Source organism: Buteo buteo, chromosome 17 (genome assembly GCF_964188355.1).
Source record: "Buteo buteo chromosome 17, bButBut1.hap1.1, whole genome shotgun sequence".
Classification (NCBI taxonomy): Eukaryota; Metazoa; Chordata; class Aves; order Accipitriformes; family Accipitridae; genus Buteo; species Buteo buteo.
The window spans coordinates 24,232,653-24,253,963 of NC_134187.1; the positions used below are offsets into that span (position 1 = coordinate 24,232,653).

General features: G+C 38.1%; 1 protein-coding gene across 1 annotated transcript in view; it reads right to left on the reverse strand.

The window, feature by feature from the left end:
* The window catches only part of CSMD1 (CUB and Sushi multiple domains 1), a 1,222,061-nt gene that overhangs the window by 268,919 nt on the left and 931,831 nt on the right, over positions 1 to 21,311 (reverse strand). Inside the window, exon 22 of the mRNA XM_075049874.1 lies at positions 5,387 to 5,556. Coding sequence (XP_074905975.1) covers positions 5,387 to 5,556 — 170 coding nt within the window. The remainder of the gene's footprint in view (positions 1 to 5,386; positions 5,557 to 21,311) is intronic.

Below are 21,311 nucleotides of genomic sequence, written 5' to 3' on the forward strand. Positions count from 1 at the left end.
TGCACCTGCTGTGGGAATGTAAAAACAGACACTCACCTGAAGGAGAAGAAAATGCTGGCTAGATTTTCTTAAACTCCACTTTCTCATTCTGACAGTAAAAAGAAATTACAACTAAATTGCAGTTTTCCTTAACTGTGGAGATCTTTATGGCATAAAATCATCCCAAAGGGAAATGCTTTTAAAATATTGCTTCGATAGTCCAAGAGATAATTCCTGTATAGCTTGCTGACATTGTTATGCATCTTCCTATATACATTCCTAAATCTTTTCATTACATCCTCATGGAATTCTTAGCGATCCTACCTCAAACAAATAGTAATATTATAAACTTCATAAGACATTCGTGGTGGGTTGACCTTGGCATTATTAGGATTGTTTCTTACAATTTTTTACTCACTCCTCTTTCTCACACACTATTGTGCAGCATTTTTTGCCCTTTCTTAAGTACATTTCCCCTGAGGCGCCCCAGCCATGTCTGCGGGGCTGAGCGGTGCCCTGGGGTGGGTGGGCTGGAACCAGCTGGAACCAGCTGGAACCGGCTGTGTCTGGCTCAGGGCAGCCCCGGCCGCTCCTCACGGAGGCCGCCCTGCAGCCCCCCGCTAACAAAACCTGGGCACCTGCACCCAATGCAACATTACGTATGTACATATTTTCTTTAAAAAGATATTCAGATGGGAAAATGCCCTATATTTCAGCACAAGGTTTATAAATATTCTTAAGCCTTATTGCATCCCTCGCACGCTGCCTGCAAGGCAGTCTTGGGGCTTTCTTCTGTGCAAACACAAGATAGAAGGCTGGTGTTTATAACATATTTTGCTCATATTTAGGGTAAAGATAGGAAAGAAAACAAACTTCAGAAATCCAGAGCCCTGCCAAAGCTGTGGGAAAGGTAAGCCTTTGGATAGTATCTTAATTTCCCAATTGCTCAGACTGTAGATCTGGTCAGAGCACATGAAAATTTATTTCTGTCTCATGTGCTCAGATCTCCTTCGCATGCAAATCAGGACAGGAACAGGAAGAGGGAGAAGAGAGTAGATAGTATATATTTGCTTAAACTAGGCATTAACTGAAGCATACAACCACAGTTAAGGCACATTGCTCTCTACAGCTTCCTGAGGAGGGGAAGTGGAGAGGGAGGTGCTGAGCTCTTCTCCCTGGGATCCAGTGATAGGATGTGTGGGAATGGTTCAAAGCTGCACTACAGGAGGTTTAGACTGAACATTAGGAAGCATTTCTTTACTGAGAGGGTGGTCAGACACTGGAACAGGCTTCCTAGAGAGGTGGTCGATGCCCCAAGCCTGTCAGCATTTAAGAGGCATTTGGACAATGTCCTTAATACCATGCTTTAACTCTTGGTCAGCCCTGAATTGGTCAGGCAGTTGGACTAGATGATTGGTCCCTTCCATCTAAAATATTATCTTCTCTTCTATTCTATTTCTGAATCATTTTAGGGAGTAAAATAAAATAAAATAAAATATTATGTTAGCTGAGAATGAACTCATCCTTCCTGCTGAAAAATTAGGTGCTGTAATCCATAAGATATTTCCCTTTTTCCTACCTGATATTAAAAAGGATAATTTCTTTGAAAAAAATGTAAAAATAAAATGGAAAAGAAATGCAATAGTGACCTCTGATAAATTGTTGAAGAAGACAAATATATGACCGTGTATGAAGGAGAAGACATCACCCCACATGTATATAAACAAAATTGATAATTAGTCCTAAAGATGCTGTAGCACTGAAATATGAGTTTATAGAGGACTGAAGAAGGTTAAAAACAAAATAGGGGACAGTATTTTGCCTCTGTATATAGTACTGCCTTGTATCCATTTCTTGAGTTTTCTATTTAGTTCTGGTCTGTGCATGGGCAGAAGGGCAGAGTAGAGCTGTGGAAAGTGCAGACACAGGCAATGATTGAGGAGCAGCTGCCTTGGAAATAGAGGCTAAGTTTGGACAGAAGGCTGAACAGGGATATGATCAAGGTTTACAAAATCATGAAGGCATTAGAGAACATGAATACAAAACTATTCATCAAATCCTGTATTGTTAGAGCAAAGAAGTACTTAATGAAACTTGATGTTTCATTAATCAACTAACGATGTTGATTTCAAAGAGATGAAAGTATCTACTTCTTTACACAGTACATAGTGAACTTCTAGGATTTGCTGTCATAGAAGAGGCTTCTAGCAGTATCAACTAATTTAAAGGACTACCAAAATTCAAAGACAACATGTCAGTAGCAGATGGAAGAGGCAGCAAAGTGTGGCCTAACTTAACTCAACAGCTGTGGATTTTGGGGGATTTTAAGGGCAATGGAGCACAGACAGTGGCCAAGCTTGCATATTTTACCTAAATAAAACCACCTATCACTATTATCAAGAAAGCATATTGAGCTAGGTGGACCACTTGGTTCAACTTGGCAAGGTAACTGTTATGTTTCCAAGATAACTGGCATTGCTGTGGAATCAAAAATTCTTCATGCTGGCTTCCTGTACTAGGCTGCTGGAATGTTCTCTCCTTTCAGCTAGCAGGCTTTAAATCATCACAAAGTGTCTTTTTAGAGGTAAGCAAGCAGGCAGTATCATCTCATGATGCATGGCAAGACTGGAAAGAACATTTCTTTCAGTCTAGAAGAATATCTCCTATAGATTAACCAAAGAAATCAGAAGCTGACAAGTTTATAAAACCTGAATACTAGAGATACTTTAGCCACTAATATAAACAGAGTTAAGACACAAGCCCAAACATTAACATTCAGTTGTGCACTCTGTTCAACCTCTGGCACATTTTCAGTCAAGATTTTGGCCTGCTCCTTTTGGCAGTCCCCTGGACAATGCCTGGGTAAGTTTGGGGGCTAGATCAAGGGATGATACCAATGGAAATATGAACAAGGACATCCTGGCATGGGAGTGGAGAAGAAATAGACTTTATTTTTATAAATGCAGGTTACGGAGGTTATAGGGGCAGAGAGTTTAATTGTATAAATAGAAATTGTGGTGTGCCAGTTGCCTCAGAACCAGAGAACAGGCCTTGCAGTACAGACATCACCACAATTTTGCCTTTGCTTCCTTTGGATCCTCAAGAGTATTGTGCTAACAGATCTATGAAAGAAGAAAGTATCTAACAGATTGCTCAGAACAGCTTTCTCTCAGGCAAATCTTTCATATATCCCCAGGGAATATCTCTAAGTATGCTTGATATTACTCATGAAATGTTCTGAAGGATAACTGAGTTTCTTAAATGTTTGTTTAGAGTCTTCTAAGGGTTTTTTTTGTTCAGCTAGCTTATTAAATTATTTATAAACTTGATATGTGCAAAGCTTCTGGGAGACTTATGTACCATATTCAAGCAGCTCAGTGGGTGTCGTGGTTTAACCCCAGCCAGCAACTAAGCACCACACAGCCACTCCCTCCCTCCCTCCTACCCGGGGGGATGGGGGAGAGAATCGAAAAAAGAAGTAAAATTCGTGGGTTGAGAGAAAGACAGTTTAATAGGACAGAAAGGAAGAAAATAGTAATACTAATAATGATGATGATGATGATGATGAATATACAACACAAGTGATGCACAGTGCAATTTCTCACCACTCACCAACTGATGCCCAGTTAGTCCCCGAGCAGCGATCCACCCGCCCCAGCCAACTCGCCCCAGTTTATATACTGGGCATGACGTCACATGGTATGGAATATCCCTTTGGGCAGCTGGGGTCAGCTGTCCTGGCTGTGTCCCCTCCCAACTTCTTGTGCCCCTCCAGCCTTCTTGCTGGCTGGACATGAGAAGCTGAAAACTCCTTGACTCAGTCTAAACACTACTTGGCAACAACTGAAAACATCAGTGTGTTATCAACAGTCTTCTCATGCTGAACCCAAAACATAACATTATACCAGCTACTAAAAAGCAACTTAACTCTATCCCAGCGAAACCAGGATAGTGGACAATTAAGTTCTTCCTTGTCTGCTGCATCTGTTCAGAGCAAAAATACTTCTGGGGATCTGCACTGTCATATCATGAAAGATGTGAGCAAAGGACAATATAGATTGCACATTTTGCCCACCTACTCAATTCTCTTTTATCTAAAAGGAAAACCATCGGCCAAGGTCTTGCAGTGTTTCATCCATGGTGGCCACACAAGCATGGAGGCGTTTCTTATCAATGATGGAGAAAATGCTATTCTTTTGACTGTAACTTTCTAATACTATTGGGGATTCTAAAAGTTTTGCTTATTTTATGGTCTAATCCAGTCTGTACTTGCTAAAAAGAACAAGTATGATAACAAAGATATGAATGTTTATATTAATAAATACTTAAAGGGAAGTCTTTTTTTTTTTTTTTTCTCCCCACATTCATTGTATCTCTAAATGCCTTGTACTTTGCAGGACATGTATAACTTCAGATTGAATTGTCACACTTATTTACATAAGGAATCTCTTAAGATGACAAAATGGATAACAGCATGGCCACCAAAATTTGATCAATAACAATGATATCTTTAAACTACTTGTGGGAAGCATTCAGTGCAAATAAAAATAGTAACATCAAATTAAAAATGTAGACAGCAATTTCTGACATGTTAAATGGTTGCTGTGAGATCCTCGGAAAGCAAGTTGCTAACTGAATTCTGAATACTTGGTGATTGAAGTATAAATTAACTCTGAAAATTTAGAGACATAACTTTGAAAGAATAATTTAATGTATGCTCAGCACTTCAGATGAATGTAATGATTTTCAGTACATACAAGTATGCAACAGCTATTAGTAAGACAAGACAAATTATGGCCATGGTGTAGAAATGTACATTACATGTTCAAAATCTGTATATATTTAGCCTGTGTTTCAAAGGCTATGTACAGCACAAAAGAATGAAAACCATCTTCTGTAACTACAGTTTTAGTCAATATTACAATGCTATATGTTAGCTAGATTCTTTCTATTCAAATGAGCAACATAATTAATTTGAAACAAAACCAAAAAAAAGTTCCGTGCAAGACAAAACAAGAAAATAAAAATGTACCAAAATTAAAACCTGTCCTTTCTTAAGTAATCACTGTGCTACACTTATAAATATTGCTGCAAACAGAAAATAATATAGACACTTTAGTAATCAAAATCCAAGTTCACATTTTGGGTTTTCTTTTTAGAATTTAACCCACCATAAACAGCCTAATACTCCTATAAATGTAACTGAACTCTTAATATCATCTATAGTCCCTTTGAATCTAGTATAAGTAATTAAATCTAGTATAAAGAAAGTGATGCTATCCACATAGAATTTATTAATTTTGTGTGAGAAAATGAAATGAAAATAAAAATAATTGGCATTAAGAGCAGAATTGTTATGCAATGTGAATGTTGAGCATGGTAGAAAGTGACATTATTTTCTTTTTACCTTAACAATATCTCCCTCATGCAGCTGAAAGCTCCTGGCTCTGAGATGTATCCCTTTTCCAGCCTCTGTTTCAATTTTATAGATACATTCATGGTTGTTGTCATAATTAGAAGGAAAATTTGGAGACAGCAAGGTTCCTTCATTTGCAGAGACAGTTGCTCCACATTCAGCTAAAGAAAACAGACACATTTAAAAAAAGAAGTGAATTATCCATTTCAAGAAAATATGGGTTATTTGCAGTAATATTTAGACTCTGTGAAAATTCTAGTGGGCTATCTAGGAAAAGTATATTTCTCTCAGATTTCATCTGTAGGACTAGCTCCTAGAAACCCTACCAAAGTTGCTATCTGTCTCCTGCATTTCACTGGGTATATTTATTATGTGCACTTACGTGCTTTCATGTAATTCCCTTTACCTCCAATTTATCCCGTGGTCCTCCCATCAGACTAATCTATAATGCAGGTTAGCTGGATTCCATAAAAATTGGATGTTTTGTTGAAATATCATTATTGTGGTAAGATTTCAAATAAATGTAACATTGATTTTTACTTCCCTATTCAGCTTTACAAACAAGTACTAGAAAAAACAGACAATAAGCTGCTGACATAAAAGAATCTGGCAATAAATCAAGAGCATTCAAACATGTTTTTCACCACCAGGAATAACAACAAAAAAACTAAAAAACAGACCAACATTTACTGACATCAGTCAGGGCCAAGCAGACAGTTCCTTTCTTTTCCATGTAAAGAGTAGGTGAGTCTTTTTCACAGCCATCTGTAGTACGAACTTACTGACACTTTCAGGAGTAGACATTTTTGTCATTGCTCCCCAGTAAAGAAAATGATAAAGTGTAGGAAAAGTGGTATGTTCCAGCTCATGGGCTCAGTCTGAGTTCTGAATAAAGACTAATAAAATTATTCCAAATGTGCAGTATAAATTTCAGCACGTAAATGAAAACATGCAAACAGATAGAAAATAATATTGGTGTGCTGTTCAAACAAATATTCAAAATGCTTAAAAATGGCCTAAAAATACCTTATAAAATCCCACAGTAACAGTAACATACTAATATTAATCTACAATTTCTTTTAAGGTGCAAGAGATTGGTATTTATATCCCATTGTTCAGTCTAAAGATAAAATATACCATGTGAAATAGAGATTTTGACATAAACGTCATTCAGACCTCATTCAGACTTTGGTAAAAACCTGTTATAACATTTAAAATAATAATAAAATAACACATAATTGTAAATCAACAGATGTATTTTATACAAGATGTGATAGGTTTTAAAAAATATGTATTTTTCTAGAAATATTAAATAGATTTTTAGGTTTCATAGGACATTAAAATATTCATTTTTGGAAGTGTGTGGAGTTTACAATTTTGGGTAAAACTGAGTATAGTTTAACAAGTATATATGTAACAAATGATTTTGAAAATATAGTGTAAAGATAGATCAGAAAATAATTCATTTAAACATATTCAAGAAGAAATGTATGTTTCATATTTACAAATAAACAATCTAAAAAATTTCTGTTTACATTTCCGAGTCCTTCACAGACATCATCAAATTTATATGCTTCCTGCTTTTGCAAAGTCTAAAACCAGTGATATTTTCTGTATTTTAGACTTCCTCCCTACAATAAAACTGAAGAAAAAAGGGAGGAAGAAGGAGAAGGACAGGGAGGCAGGAAGGGATGGAGGGAAGGGGAAAGGAGGGAAGGAAATGTGAAAGGGGGGAAGAAAGGAAGCGGAGGGGGAATGGGATAGTTACAGTCTTACTTGGAGTCTTATTTCTACTCTACATTTGGGATCTCCTTAGGCAAAGTGAAAAAGTAAATCACCAGTAAGCTGGCTCTGGATCTTAGGTTTCGTGCACAGTTAGAGTTCATTTGCTATTTTCAGGTAGAGCTTTATGTTCTCCCCTTCCTTAGCTTACTTAGGCCCTGAGCTGCATTATATTTATTAGGCAGAAGAGTGTTGGGGAGTAAGAACTCCTGCCACCAAACTTCGGACAGCCAAACTCTTCCTTTGTTGGGGACTGAGATGCACCGGGTATTTCTAACATGTTTAAAGCCGCTTTACTTTGTCTAAATGTTTCAAAGAACCGTAATAGACTGACAAATTGTCGTGGTTTAACCCCAGCCAGCAACTAAGCACCACACAGCCGCTCACTCACTCCCCCCCCACCCAGTGGGATGGGGGAGAAAATCGGGAAAAAGAAGCAAAACCCGCTGGTTGAGATAAGAATGGTTTAATAGAACAGAAAAGAAGAAACTAATAATAATAATGATAACACTAATAAAATGACAACAGTATTAATAAAAGGATTGGAATGTACAAATGATGCGCAGGGCAATTGCTCACCACCCGCCGACCAACACCCAGCTAGCCCCTGAGCGGCGAATCCCACTTCCCAGTTCCTATACTAAATGGGATGTCACATGGTATGGAATACCCCATTGGCCAGTTTGGGTCAGGTGCCCTGGCTGTGTCCTGTGCAAACTTCTTGTGCCCCTCCAGCTTTCTCGCTGGCTGGGCATGAGAAGCTGAAAAATCCTTGACTTCAGTCTAAACACTACTTAGCAACAACTGAAAACATCAGTGTTATCAACATTCTTCTCATACTGAACTGAAAACATAGCACTGTACCAGCTACTAGGAAGACAGTTAAGTCTATCCCAGCTGAAACCAGGACAAAAATGAACGAGATTTTTATTACTGATACTTCTTTGGTAAAGGATCTTTCAAATATAGGATACATACTACATATGGTTACATATACATATCTCAATATATTTGTGTGTACATATTCATATGTAGCTATTTTTTGTCTTTGATTTTTAGGAAGGATGTGGAACTAATTAAGTTTACAAAATGTAATTCAAAGCAATGCCAACATTAATGCCAAACACGTTTAGACCCATACTACTCCATGCCTTCTTGTGTTTACGACACTAGTACTCTACACAAGCCTTCTGCAAACAAGTGTTTGCCCAAATAAAGATCCATGCAAAAGTATCTATGTTCCCTTAGGTTGCATTGGTATCTTATTATCTACCTCCTTCAAAGAACTGGACAATATAGAAGTAAAATGCTGAAGAGGAGAAGAAAATAAGAAAATGTTATGGAAGCAAAGGTTTTTTTCTTACATAACATTCATACAGTATTCTACATTTTGTTTCAGTGATGGACTGTAAACCACTAAGACCTATGCAGTAATAGAAAAATTGTACAATGGGCTTTCTCTAATCTAGAACTGGCCAAATTTCCTGCTCCGATAAGTCTGTGTTCCAAAGTTCAAAACCACGGCAATTTAAATATGAGAATAAAAGTACTGATGTATAAGATGAGGGATAATGAGGGTTACGAACTCAAGTTAATATGATATTACTACCCCTCTAAAGTACACTACATTCTGCAAGCAGCAGACATGCTTTCTGCTATGAACAATTAGTTATTTAGTAAAATTCAATTACATTGCAAAATTCTTCGAACACAAGTTGACACTCAAATACCTCCAACCCATGTTGTACAACTGTACTCTGTTTTCAGTGCATACCACCCCTTCTCAAATACCTTACAAATATTTGACAGCTATGCAGTTTCATCAGGCCCTATCATTCCCTTCATTATCATGACAAAGGATTGCTCATGTCCTCTGATTAGTCAAGTTTCCTAGCTCATCTCATGTCAGTCAGTAAATCACTGACGCAGGCCCCAGAAAGAGGTTTCCAAAGCAAAGCAAGCCCTTCTTTGCAAACTTCCCTCCCTCAATAGGAAAATTATACAAAACGTGTCACAGTTCAGGTTAAGGTTTCCTTGCCACTTCTTGCTAATATTAAGATACCAGGTTAAGGCCATGTTTAATCCCCCAATTTCTTGACCTGGAGATTTAGGTGACTTTTTTTCAGAAAAACATTGGCCCCATCCATGGAAAGATTCCTTTCTCTCCAGACCATCCAAGCTATTGGAGATCTGGTGTCCTGATGCCTGAAATCTCTTTCATTTGTGATCAATGCCCAGATACACAAAGGACCTTGTGCTCTAAGGACTTCAACTGAGTATTTTTCTAACCGTTCCTACGCACTGCAATCCAGAACTGCATGAGGACCCTTCACCTAATGAGGGACTAGAAACTCAAAAAAGCAGCCATGAACAGCAATACTGAGTCTGGTCTTGTCAGCAGTAAAAGCTTATGCAGTCAAAGGCATCTCTCCCCTTCAAGGCCCTAATATTTTACTCAGCAGTATAGGAAATGTCATGGTTTTTTTCTTTAAAAATATCTACAGTGGCTGATACTGCTGCTGCTTTTTTATACAGTAATTAACACATGCAGCCAGAATGTGTGACACCTAAATTCAATTCAGTTTGCCTTTGGGGATTTAAACATGCATCTCCTATGACTTCTGCTTCACATAAAGGGATTAGAAAATCAGTTAGTCACAAAGTGAGCAAATGTTGGCTAACCTCTTTAGCATAATGGGTATGGCATTAAACAGGGGAGGAGGAACACTTTTTCAAGGAAATTCATACATTAAACAGTTGGGAAATAAAATTATGAAATAACCAATGAATCAACATTCACTGTTACCATGTGAGTACCAAACTACTAGACTGGAAAAATATACTCATCTTAACTTCCATTTTCATTGCCTCAATTAATCTTTAATTCTCTATGCAAAATGAAACAACAGCCTTTAGCCACAATGGCAAGATAATTCTCCTAGGAGGCATCAGATATAATTTAAAATTCTTTTACAGAAACAAAGGAAATAAAGCCACATCTCTTACATTCTTGATGAAAGATCAAACCATGAAATTTTGTGTAAAGTGATATGGCTCATCCACCTATAGTAAATGAAAAATAAAAAACTGCTAATCACTCTTGAAAGATGTCATGTAACATTCCTTATCTAGCACATGTGGTCTATGAGTAACTACTGGTTCTTGTACCTCAAGGTAAGCAGACAAATCATATGATCCTGAAAGAGCTCTTTTGTTCTTAGCTACATAGGATTTTCTTTTACTCTTTCACGCACCACACAGCTTGGTGTCATTGGCAAACTTGCTGAGGGTGCACTCAGTCCTACTGTCTATGTCACTGACAAAGATGCTAAACACCACCAGTCCCAATACCAACACCTGAGGAACACCACTTGTCACCGCTCTCCACTTGGACATTGAGCTGTTAACCGCAATTCTTTGAGTGTGACCATCCAGCCAATTCCTTATACACCAAGTGGTCCATCTGTCAAATCAATGTCTCTCCAATTTAGAGACAAGGATGTCATGCAGGTAAGTGTCAAATGCTTTGCACAAGTCCAGGTAGATGACGTCAGTTGCTCTTCCCTTATCCACCAATGCTGTAACCCCATTGTAAAAGGCCACCAAATTTGTCAGGCATGATTTGCACTTAGTGAAGCCATGTTGGCTGTCATCAGTCATCTCCTCATTTGCCACGTGCCTTAGCATAGTTTCCAGGAGGATCCACTCCATGATCTTGCTGGGCACAGAAGTGAGACTGGCTGGACTGTAGTTCCCCAGGTATTCCTTTTTTCCGTTTTTAAAAGTGGGGGTCATGTTTCCCCTTTTCCAGTCAGTGGGTACTTCCCTGGACTGCCACGACTTCTCAAATATGATGGAGAGTGGATTAGCAACTTCACCCACCAGTTCCCTCAGGACCCATGGATGCATCTCCTCAGGTCCCATGGACTTGTGCACCTTCAGGTTCCTTAGATGGTCTTGAACCTGATCTTCTCTTATAGTGGGCAGTTCTTCATTCTCCCAGTCTCTGCCTTTGCCTTCTGCGACTTGGACGGTGCAGCTCGAGCACTTGCCGGTGAAGACTGAGGCAAAAAAGATGTAGAGTACTTCAGCCTTTTCCATGTCCCAGGTAACCAGGTTTCCTGTTTGCTGCTGGAGAGGGCCCACATTTTCCCTGGTCTTCCTTTTATCACTGATGTACCTACAGAAGCTCTTCTTGTTGCCCTTGACGTTCCTGGTCAGATTTAATTTTATCAGGGCTTTAGCTTTCCTAACCTGGTCCCTGGCTGCTCAGACAATTTCTCTGTATTCTTCCGAGGCTACCTGTCTTTGCTTCCACACTCTGTAGCTTTCCTTTTTATGTTTGAGTTTGTGCAGGAGTTCCTTGTTCATTCATGCAGGCCTCCTGGTGTTTTTGCCTGACTTCCTTTTTGTTGCGATGCTTTGCTCATGAGTTTGGAGGAGGTGATCCTTGAATGTTAACCAGCTTTCTTGGGCCCATCTTCCCTCCAGGGCTTTATCCCATGGTACTCTACCAAGCAGATCCCTGAAGGGGCCAAAGTTTGCTCTCCTGAAGTCCAGGGTAGTGAGCTTCCTTGCTGCCTTAAGGATCTCAAATCCACCATTTCATGGTCACTGCAGCCAAGGCTGCCCTTGAGCTTCACATTCCCCACCAGCCCCTCCTTGTTGGTGAGAACAAGGTCCAGCATAGCACCTCTCCTAGTTGGCTCCTCTATCACTTGGAGAAGGAATTTATCATCAATGCACTCCATGAACCTCTTGGATTGCTTATGCCCTGCTGTGTTGTCCCTCCAACAGATATCGGGGTAGTTGAAGTCCCCCATGAGGACCAGGGCTTGTGAACATGAGGCTGCTCCTATCTGTGTATAAAGGGTCTCATCCACTCAGTCTTTCTGGTCGGGTGGCCCGTAGCAGACCCCCACTACAATGTCACTTGTCCCTGCCCTCCCTTTAATCCTGACCCCTAAGCTCTTGGTCAGCTCCTCATCCATCCCCAGGTGGAGCCCCATGCACTCCAGCTGGCCATTGACATAGACGGTGATACCCCCTCCTCATCTTTCCCGGCTGTTCTTCCTAAAGAGCCTATATCCTTCCTTTCCAACACTCCAGTCATAGGAGCCATCCCACCACATCTCCATGATGCCAATATTGATTGATACCTCAATTTACTCAGGTATTTTAAACATAATTCGTGGCAAAACCCAAAATACGGGTAATCCAAGAGATTTTTCAACACAGAATGCGTACAAAATTCTGTTTTGAGCAAAAGTAGACAAATAAATAAAGAAACCTGCTAGGGAATTTTATCTCATGAAAGCAAAAGTCTGATAATTCATTAGGTGTTATAAGACATGACAAAAATCTTCCATTTGCAAGGACAGGAGAGACTTCTCTTTCCTCTAGGAAGGACATAGGGGGATTGTTGCAACTTGTACACAGTTGTTTTGAGCCTGAGGGAGAAAGAAGGAAAGTCTTATTTTTTGCAGAAGTAACATGAAATAGTGCCTACTGTGTTCTGACAAGATCTATAAAATTAAAAAGGCCTGATTAATTGGAATTGGACTCTAAATAAAAACTGAGGATAATTTAAATGTGAAACTTTATTGTGACTGTAAAATAATTAGATTCTAAGCACTGCAATAGCACTAAACACTCACATGTTAAAAACATCCTAGCTAATCTAGTTCCCTAATTTGAAGAACTAGAAAAGAACCATTCAGACATGAAAAAAAACCAAATGTATTTTTGTTTTCATTATAAAACATTAGATTTTAAGCATCTGTAACTTAAGAACAGGGTATACCCTTCTGATGTCCTCAGTGAATAGCTGTGCATCCTTAGCTGAGGATGAGGAGCAAGGGATAATGACCTTCTTTAAGAATACAGCATTTTGTCTGCAGCAAAATTGTGTTGTAACTGAACTGTAATGTATACTAACTTAATGCAGCTAATTTAGATGAAAATGTTCTCATACTGCTACAGATGTTTGTGCTTTTGTTTCTAAATGAAGAATAAATTCTCTAAAATCTCAGCTCCCAAACTCTTTCCACATAGTTTGGCTGTTAGTGCTTAAAAAAAGTTACTATCATCACATCTAAATGGCTTGTTACGTAGATTAAACTAGCACATACTAAACGAAATTTCTTCTGTAAATGTCAGCTGCTTATATGGTTCCAATACAGATTCTTCACTTCTCAAATCTGCCCAAACTATGGAAGTCTGCCAAACCATATCATCCAAAAGACAAGGTCCCTTAAACTCATCTTCTTTAAAAATAAAAAAAATCTGTATGGTACTGGCTCTACATTTCAAAAGGTGGAAAGCAGATAAAACAGATTAATCTAATTTTCTATTACAACTTTTGAATCTTGTGTGCTTTTTAAAGTTGATTTTATTTATTTATTATTAAATCAAAAGTATCCATGCTAGAATTCAAAAGGTATACTCTTATTGAGTGTATACAACCTATGTCCTACACGTAAAAGGTTTTAGAGGAACTATATGCTTTATTTTCACTACAGTTTGTGAATTGTCCATTATAACCTTGCTAATGACTGCAGCAGACAGGAAAACGCTACCTTATCAAACTGTTCTTTTATACCCTTGCAGTGACAGCGATCTGGAACAGGTATTTGACCCCATTCTTTGTTCTTTTGCTTAATAAAGTCACTTAAATTCTATTTACATAAGTAATTTTTTTTCTTCTTCTTTCATTGTCTCACTTGAAATTGGATAAAAGGAAACTGCAGAGGGTAGATCTTTTGAAGATCATCAAACACTTCCTGAATATGAACACAAATGCTATAAACCAAACAAAATTCAGGGAATCTTGAAATGCTTTGAAATACAGTTCATGTAAAATGTAACGATAACTTTGTTTAACGGAAAAGTTTGCTTTATTATTTGTCTTCATACATCTTGCTAAAAGGTTTGACAGGATTTTAAGCAGATCTCCAAAGCAGAGATCAAATAAAAGTAGTACATCGTTAATTTAAAGGCTTCTCTGCCAGAAAGCACTCTACTGAGTGCAGAATATCTTTGTTGTATTTACAAAATTGTGCAGCAGTTCATAGAATATGAGAAGCAGCTGAGCTCAGAGAGTTGATAATTCTTTATGTTTCTTTTGGACAATATTGTTACCCAGTAGGATGGCCATGCAAAATTAGAACAAGAGCAAGGGGATCATGGATAAAGCTGAACCAAGCATCATATGCTCTGTCTTCACATAATAGCAAAAACTTAGGGTTTCTCCACAGTCGCTGATTGAGGGGTTTCTAAAGCCGAACATATGACTTCTGCAGAGTGGACGCAATACATGAGTGGACTCAAGCACAGCTTCACATACGAAGCCAGATACAACGCAAGGAGATGAAGCTTCCTTTTAACTGGAATGCTGCATCAAGCAAAGGTGTGCGTGGAGTTTCCACAGCACCTCTGTTGCACAGTGCCTTAATCTTTGAAAAGTTAGCAGTCCTTCATCTCCAATTCTGCAGCCAGCCCTTCACTTGTGAGCCTGAAGCCTTTCATCTACACACTGCCATGCTGCTGTGGCAGTGCCTTCACTCTGGTACCACAAGTGCTCTTGTTCTCACCTGGCACTGATGAATTCAGAATCACTGTTATGCTGGGTTTCTCCTAAAAAGTGACTGCCATTTATATTGAAATCATACTGTTTTCACCCCACTTCTTACTCTTTTGCCTTGTAGCTCTTAGCCTGTCACTCTACTCCAAACATCGCTCCAAACCTGGTGGCTTTTAATGTAACTTCATATTGGAATACAGACTAGTAGATAACAAGCAGATAATAGTTATTTTAATACACAATAAATATTACACAATAATATACATACACAGACCTTAACTACTATTTGATCTGCAGCACCCACACATGCTCCATTCAGTGCTAACTGTATCATAAGCTACCAGTGAGGAGCTTGAGAAGGTCTGCATGAAAAATATAACTGTACTAGGGAGAAAGCAGGAAGATGTTGGCTTTTCCATCATTACTATCGTCATCATTGTCACCACTACCTTTACTGGAGAGATATTTGTCTGGGGACTCCCTCATTCCTCTTCCCAGCTGGTGCCTGAGGAGTGGCTTTCCCTTTTTTTTCTCTCTCTCCTTCTCTTTCTTCCCTCCTTGTTTGCTTCTTTAAGATGGATTTCAAGTCAAAGTAGGTCATCAGCTATGGATCGCACTAATAAAACATGTGCATGTAAGCCTCCCTCAATGTTCTTAAAGCAACATCCGTATGATAATGGTGAGAACACCTCACTGAACACCTTACTGAAATGCCTTGCTGAAGACAAACCTCCTATTCAGTATTTTTTTGTAGCATTCCATTGAAAGAGTAATGGACTAGGAAAGGAAAGACTAAACAGCATGTAAAGCCATTTCTGAGGTTTGCTTAATTAGTTTTCAATCCATATGCCACTGACATAAGACACTACTCATGTTCTCAGGACAAATCCTGTGATGTTAATTGACCTCAGGGGATTATTGGCAGAATCCGAGGTGAGGGCACTTTTTTTTTTTTTTTTTTTTTTAAGATTTTTGTCTATTCCTTCTACTATCATCTGATAATGAGCTATGAAAATAACATCCCTACATTATTTGTCTTATCAAGAAAAAAATACTTAGCATACACAACCTTAAAATGTAGAAAGAAGGCAAAAGGGTGACCTGAGGCAATCATTATTCCTTCTGACTATAGTTGATTAAAATTTTATACCAGGTCTCACATTAAGGTCTCATACAAATCACTCCTTCTTTTCATTTTGAAAATAGAGTGCCCACTATGCACCTGCTGAAATCTGTTAGTGTTTCCTGAATAATAAAGTTTCAGTTTTGAAATAGACACAACTCAAACCTGTAATTACTATATTTGAAGATTCATATACAGTAAGACTCAAACACTAAGTTGAATGAATCTTCAATTTTCTGTCAAACACTGACAGAGAAATGAGGGGTTAAAAAAACCCCAGGGATTAAAAACCTACCTTTCAATTGTATTTAGAAAAATGCAATGTTATAGTATAAAGAAATAGAAATTATTAAATAACCTATTAAATAACTTCATTAAGTATCTTGTATAAAATAGAAACCCTAAAGATTTAACAATTTAAATGTGACAGCATTTAGAGTTCTGAAATACAGTGGAACCTGGATACATGCACATCCTTATTACTGTCTGAAGATTCAGAGATTCAGCTACTGATTTTATGTAAGTTTTCTTGCTCATGAGCAGCTCTTAAATGAGAGCTTTCTCTGCCTAAACACTAGCTAAAAATGAATAGCAATTTTCAGACTTAGTTTGACTTCTCAAAGGTGAACTCAAATTCAAATTTTATGCTACAGAGAATTTAAAGAAAACAATGAATGCCAGATCTCAAGGGTTTCACAGATATCTCCAGTGCTATTCAGGCTAACAAGGTTCCCACTTATGTTTCAATCTCAATGGAAATTAACTCAATGCTACAACATGACAAAGTATATTAATTATAATTGATGATTTTGCAATGAATACTAACTAAACTATTAAAAAGAAACAGCTTATTAAAGAGTGTCAGCAATTTATTGTAGCACCCTATCATTAATTATTCATGTAGTATTTATTATAACAACTGAATATGATAAATTAATGTGATATTAATGTGAATACCAGTGAACAATACATCGGTGAAGATTTTACTCAAAAACTATATTAGTGCACCATTAAAAATCAAGTGCCATGTAAAATTTAATAAAGGAGCAACACCACTTAAATATGAAATGAAAACATTAAGTAGCTATTTCTTTTCAGCTTTATACTTTAAGTTTTTCACAGCTTGCTTTTGGAACACTCCATACAGTTGAAATGACCAATGGGGGACAGGAAAGTAGTTACTTTAAAAAACAAACCAAACCAAAAAAACCTCAAAACTAAGTTTTTTGTATTAATGTGTTATACTTGAACTGTATGCAATGCTTACCATGAAAGGCTAGTTTGAACTGAGTACAGTGTACAAATAATATTTTCATGACATATCTTAGGTAAAATTTATCAGTTTCTTAAGGAGACGGTGAGCAGGGAAAACCTAGACAACTAGACAGAAGCAGCATGCAAATCAGGTAATAGAATGAAAATCTAAGTTAAGACAATTTCAGCAAGGAGAGTTGAAGAACTAATTCAAACTTTCCTTCCCATTATCATGTGATGTCCAAATGCCTAAATCCTGGAGGAGGTGATCAAAGTGTTCAGTTACATGTCCTTGTGAACAGGGGAAAATAACCATCTCTAATAACAAGCATAGCTCTTCAGCCCTAATGCTGAGTAGAGAGGCTAGGTAAAGGCCATTCACATTAGCCAAGATATTAAGGAGTTAAAAGAAAATTATTAGTAAATACAACCAAATATTCACTTTTATTTTGCCTTATAATCTTACTACTGCTTCAATTTTGCAATTAATATTACAGACAGAATATGATGGAATAAACTAGATTTATCATTTTGTACCTAAAGTTCTCTTATAGCAAAGCCATATCTTCTGTGATCTAATAAACATACATTTATTGTATCGTACCCCTCAGAGATTAACGAATCCAGCAGGGTGAACTAACAATTCCTAAAATGTCTTTTGAAAAGAGAAGGTACCTACACTTGGGCACTGTACCTTGCAATTCACTGTAAAGCTCTCTCCACTCAGGTTTCTACCCACTGCATTCAATAATCAGTGAATAGCGCATCTTTGGCAAGTAGGAAGGAAAGAATGAAATGTCTCCCCTCTTTCAGAATTTCAACAGCATTTCATAGTACACCATAAAGGAATACCAAAACTAAAAGGTTCATTCCTCACCTGTTAGAGGATCACTGCAAGTGATAAAGTCACATTTCAAAAAGTACTTTGGAGGTGATTTAGGTGTACATCAGATGCATGCATTTGATGCTGCAGTTTGACTCCCTCCTCTCCCTCAGCCCCTAGTTATCAGCCACCTATCTCTGGAAATGTTATACTCACTGGGTATCTTGTTTCATGTCACATTTCTGCTTTTGCACATACCCTACTCCCTGCCAACCCTGAGAAGATACTTGCCACTGGTACCCAAAAAAATGAGGCAGAGCAGCATCTAACTTCTCTCAGTACTGACAACAGCCTTTGGGACAGGCTGCCCAGGGAAGTGGCTGAGTCACCGTCCCTGGAAGTATTTAAAAGACGTGTAGATGTGGCACTTAGGTTGGTTTAGTGGTGGACTTGGCAGTGTTAGGTTTGCAGTTGGACTCAATGACCTCAAGGGTCTTTTCCAACCTAAATGATTCTATGATTCTATGACAAAGCCATGCCAGTGTGCAGAAGGGAATATGAAACCCATGAGGCCAGGGACAGCATTCTGCACTGCAGCGTGACAGTGAAACCTTTGGGGTATGGCACTGAGCTGGAAGAATGTATACCTTTTCAGGAGGTGGAACATCTTCCGGATTCGAGATCTATTTCTAGTGTTTATTGTGTTGGTTCATTGAATTGTTACATTCCATTTAAAAAAAAAAATACTTAGAGGAATACTTCTTCTCTTAACTTATGAGTCTTCCAATTCCTTTTTACCAGTAGCACAAACCCAATACAGAGTGGTAGAAAGCTGCTAACTAGTTTGACTTAAAGCAAACTGGAAGGTAAGAAAAGTATGATTAAAAGCATAATCTAGGAAATCTGCCTCAGTAACAGATTTCCTAAATAAATTGTGTGGTTCCTGTTTAAAAGGCTAGTGGAGACAAGAAGATAGCAGCTGAAACCTGATTGCAATGGTCTCCTTTAGATGGACATTAGCCTCAGAACCAGGGACTTCAGTGACTAAGGAGTTGTTCCACCTGATTTCTGGACTCCAGTATTCACCAAGCTTCTGAGATTCACACAGTTTTGGGGATGCACAGAAGTGCATGACAGCTGAGGAGCTTTACTCTCAGATCTGTAGTCTAGGGGGACCAACTCACTAAAAGCTGGGCTTTGTCCCCAGGAAAAAGTAGTCAACTGTGAAATGTAAATGAAACTGTAATAGAATTGTGTAATTATAGGTAGAGAAAAAAAGAGCTATTGCTGGAAGGAAAAAGTGAGAAGAATATGTATCCACACTCTTGGGTAATTTTGTTCACACAGCCATGAAATAAGTATAAAGGTATGTATAAATTTGCAACTATGTAAAAGCAAGCGACATAATGGGAATAAATCATATACACAAAGTAGTGTCAGTAATCATCATAACCACAATTAGTAATCAAACACATTTTTGATTTATTTTTTTTTCTGGAAAACACTGGAATAATAATTGAAGCAATAATAACAAAACTGAATAATAACACAGCATGAGATGTCAATGAATGAAGGGGGAAGAAATTGTTTTCTGTTTTCAAATCTCAACTAGACAAAAGATAATCAGCTTTTCTGTACTCCTGTAGCTTGGTTTTTACAGACACAGAAGCATACCAGCAAAACCAAAACCAGTAATTTTAAATAATTAAATTATTCAAAAGTGAACTTGGGAAATTAAACCTAAAACACATAGACAAACATGCCAATTACAGTAATGTGCCAGATGATATTGTTAACAACATTATAGGTGACAAGCTGTTTCAGAACAGTAAAAAACCATATGCCTATATCAGTACTCTCAAACCTAAATGTATGGATTATTTTAATGACATTTCTTCTGCAAGACACTGCGCTTGTTTATTTTCCAGGTAGCCTTGTGCTAGGATTGCTAGGGGGGTATATCTACCTTGACATTATATATAGAAATGTGCTCCTAATTCCATTAATGCTGTGCATCGCACGAAATAGCAAAGTAGCAGAGTGTTTCTCTCTCTCAGTTCCCCTCAATCTCACATTCCTCTCAGTTACAGTAAATTTTGAGGAGTAAGAGAGGACACTGTGAATGTACATTTAGACAACACATCTCAAAGAACAGTTAGAAAAAAGTAACCAGCCAGGTTGTTTGTTTCTTTTTTTCCTTTAAAAGACTATGTCCTTTATACTCTGGGTAACTGCAGAAAAGCCTTACTGTAGGGTACTTGCTGGAGTGAGTCACTAGTTAAGTAAAGACCGCAGGATAGCTCTTCCAGATGCGATCACTGTGTCTAGAAAGATGGGAATCAGTACTCGTGTGTGAAAAGAGACTGAAGTGTCTCATCTGCAGATATCAACTACTAGCGCATTTGACAGGGAAGCCATCATTGTTATTCGAGTGCTTTAGAGGAAGCTCTTACTGGAAATGAGATTTCTTTATGGATGACCCCACTACCTTTCTTTTAAACAATTCAATGTAGAATGTGAAATTCTCTGTGAGGAGACTGGCAGTCTCAGTCTTTCTACAATTGGTATAAAGAGGTGGAGGGAAGGGATCTTCCTGAAAAGTCACATCATGTCAAAGCAAATGGACAATTCACCAGACAGCTAAGGGGAGTTGCTTCCACAACTTAAAGCACAGCTTTACGGGAAAAAAGAAAAAAAGAAAAAAAAAAAGAGAAAAAAGAAAAAGTTTAGTCTTCCAAGATGGAGGAATTTTGACACTGGCTTGGGTAATGATCGTCTGTTCTTTAAACAGTGCAAAGGAAGTCTGCCCTAAGGGCCCAAAACTTCTCCACAATTTTAATTGTTAACAGTAAAGCTCTTTTCATCAAATAGCAGCAAGTAGGTGGCTGTAGGCACAAACTGCTTTCTAGTCAGAAGCGGGAGATCCAAGTGGAGGACACATTTACAAATGGAGTGATGACCCAAAGGGAAACTCTAGGTGGAGTCTTCAAAACTCTGTGATGAGCTGAAATAATACTGCATAACCCCTTGAGGTGCACAGCTGAGATAAACATTAAAATCATTCTAATTGAAAAGACAAGAGAGTGAAGGGTTGATACAGGGAAATTACAAAGACGCCTCTTTATGAACTTCTATCTGATTTTGCAGATAGACTTGGTGGTGTCTTTTTGCTGTGAAAAGGAGGGTCCTTACTGAAGGAGAAAGGATGTGGCCTTATTCTGAGAGTGAACCAACTTCCAGGCACTCAGATAAAGACCTCTGAAGTTCAGCGGAAGACCATCTACCTACACAGCATGGAAAGAAGGCCAGTGAAAATGATGATAATACAGTCCCTATGGGACTCAAAAGTCTT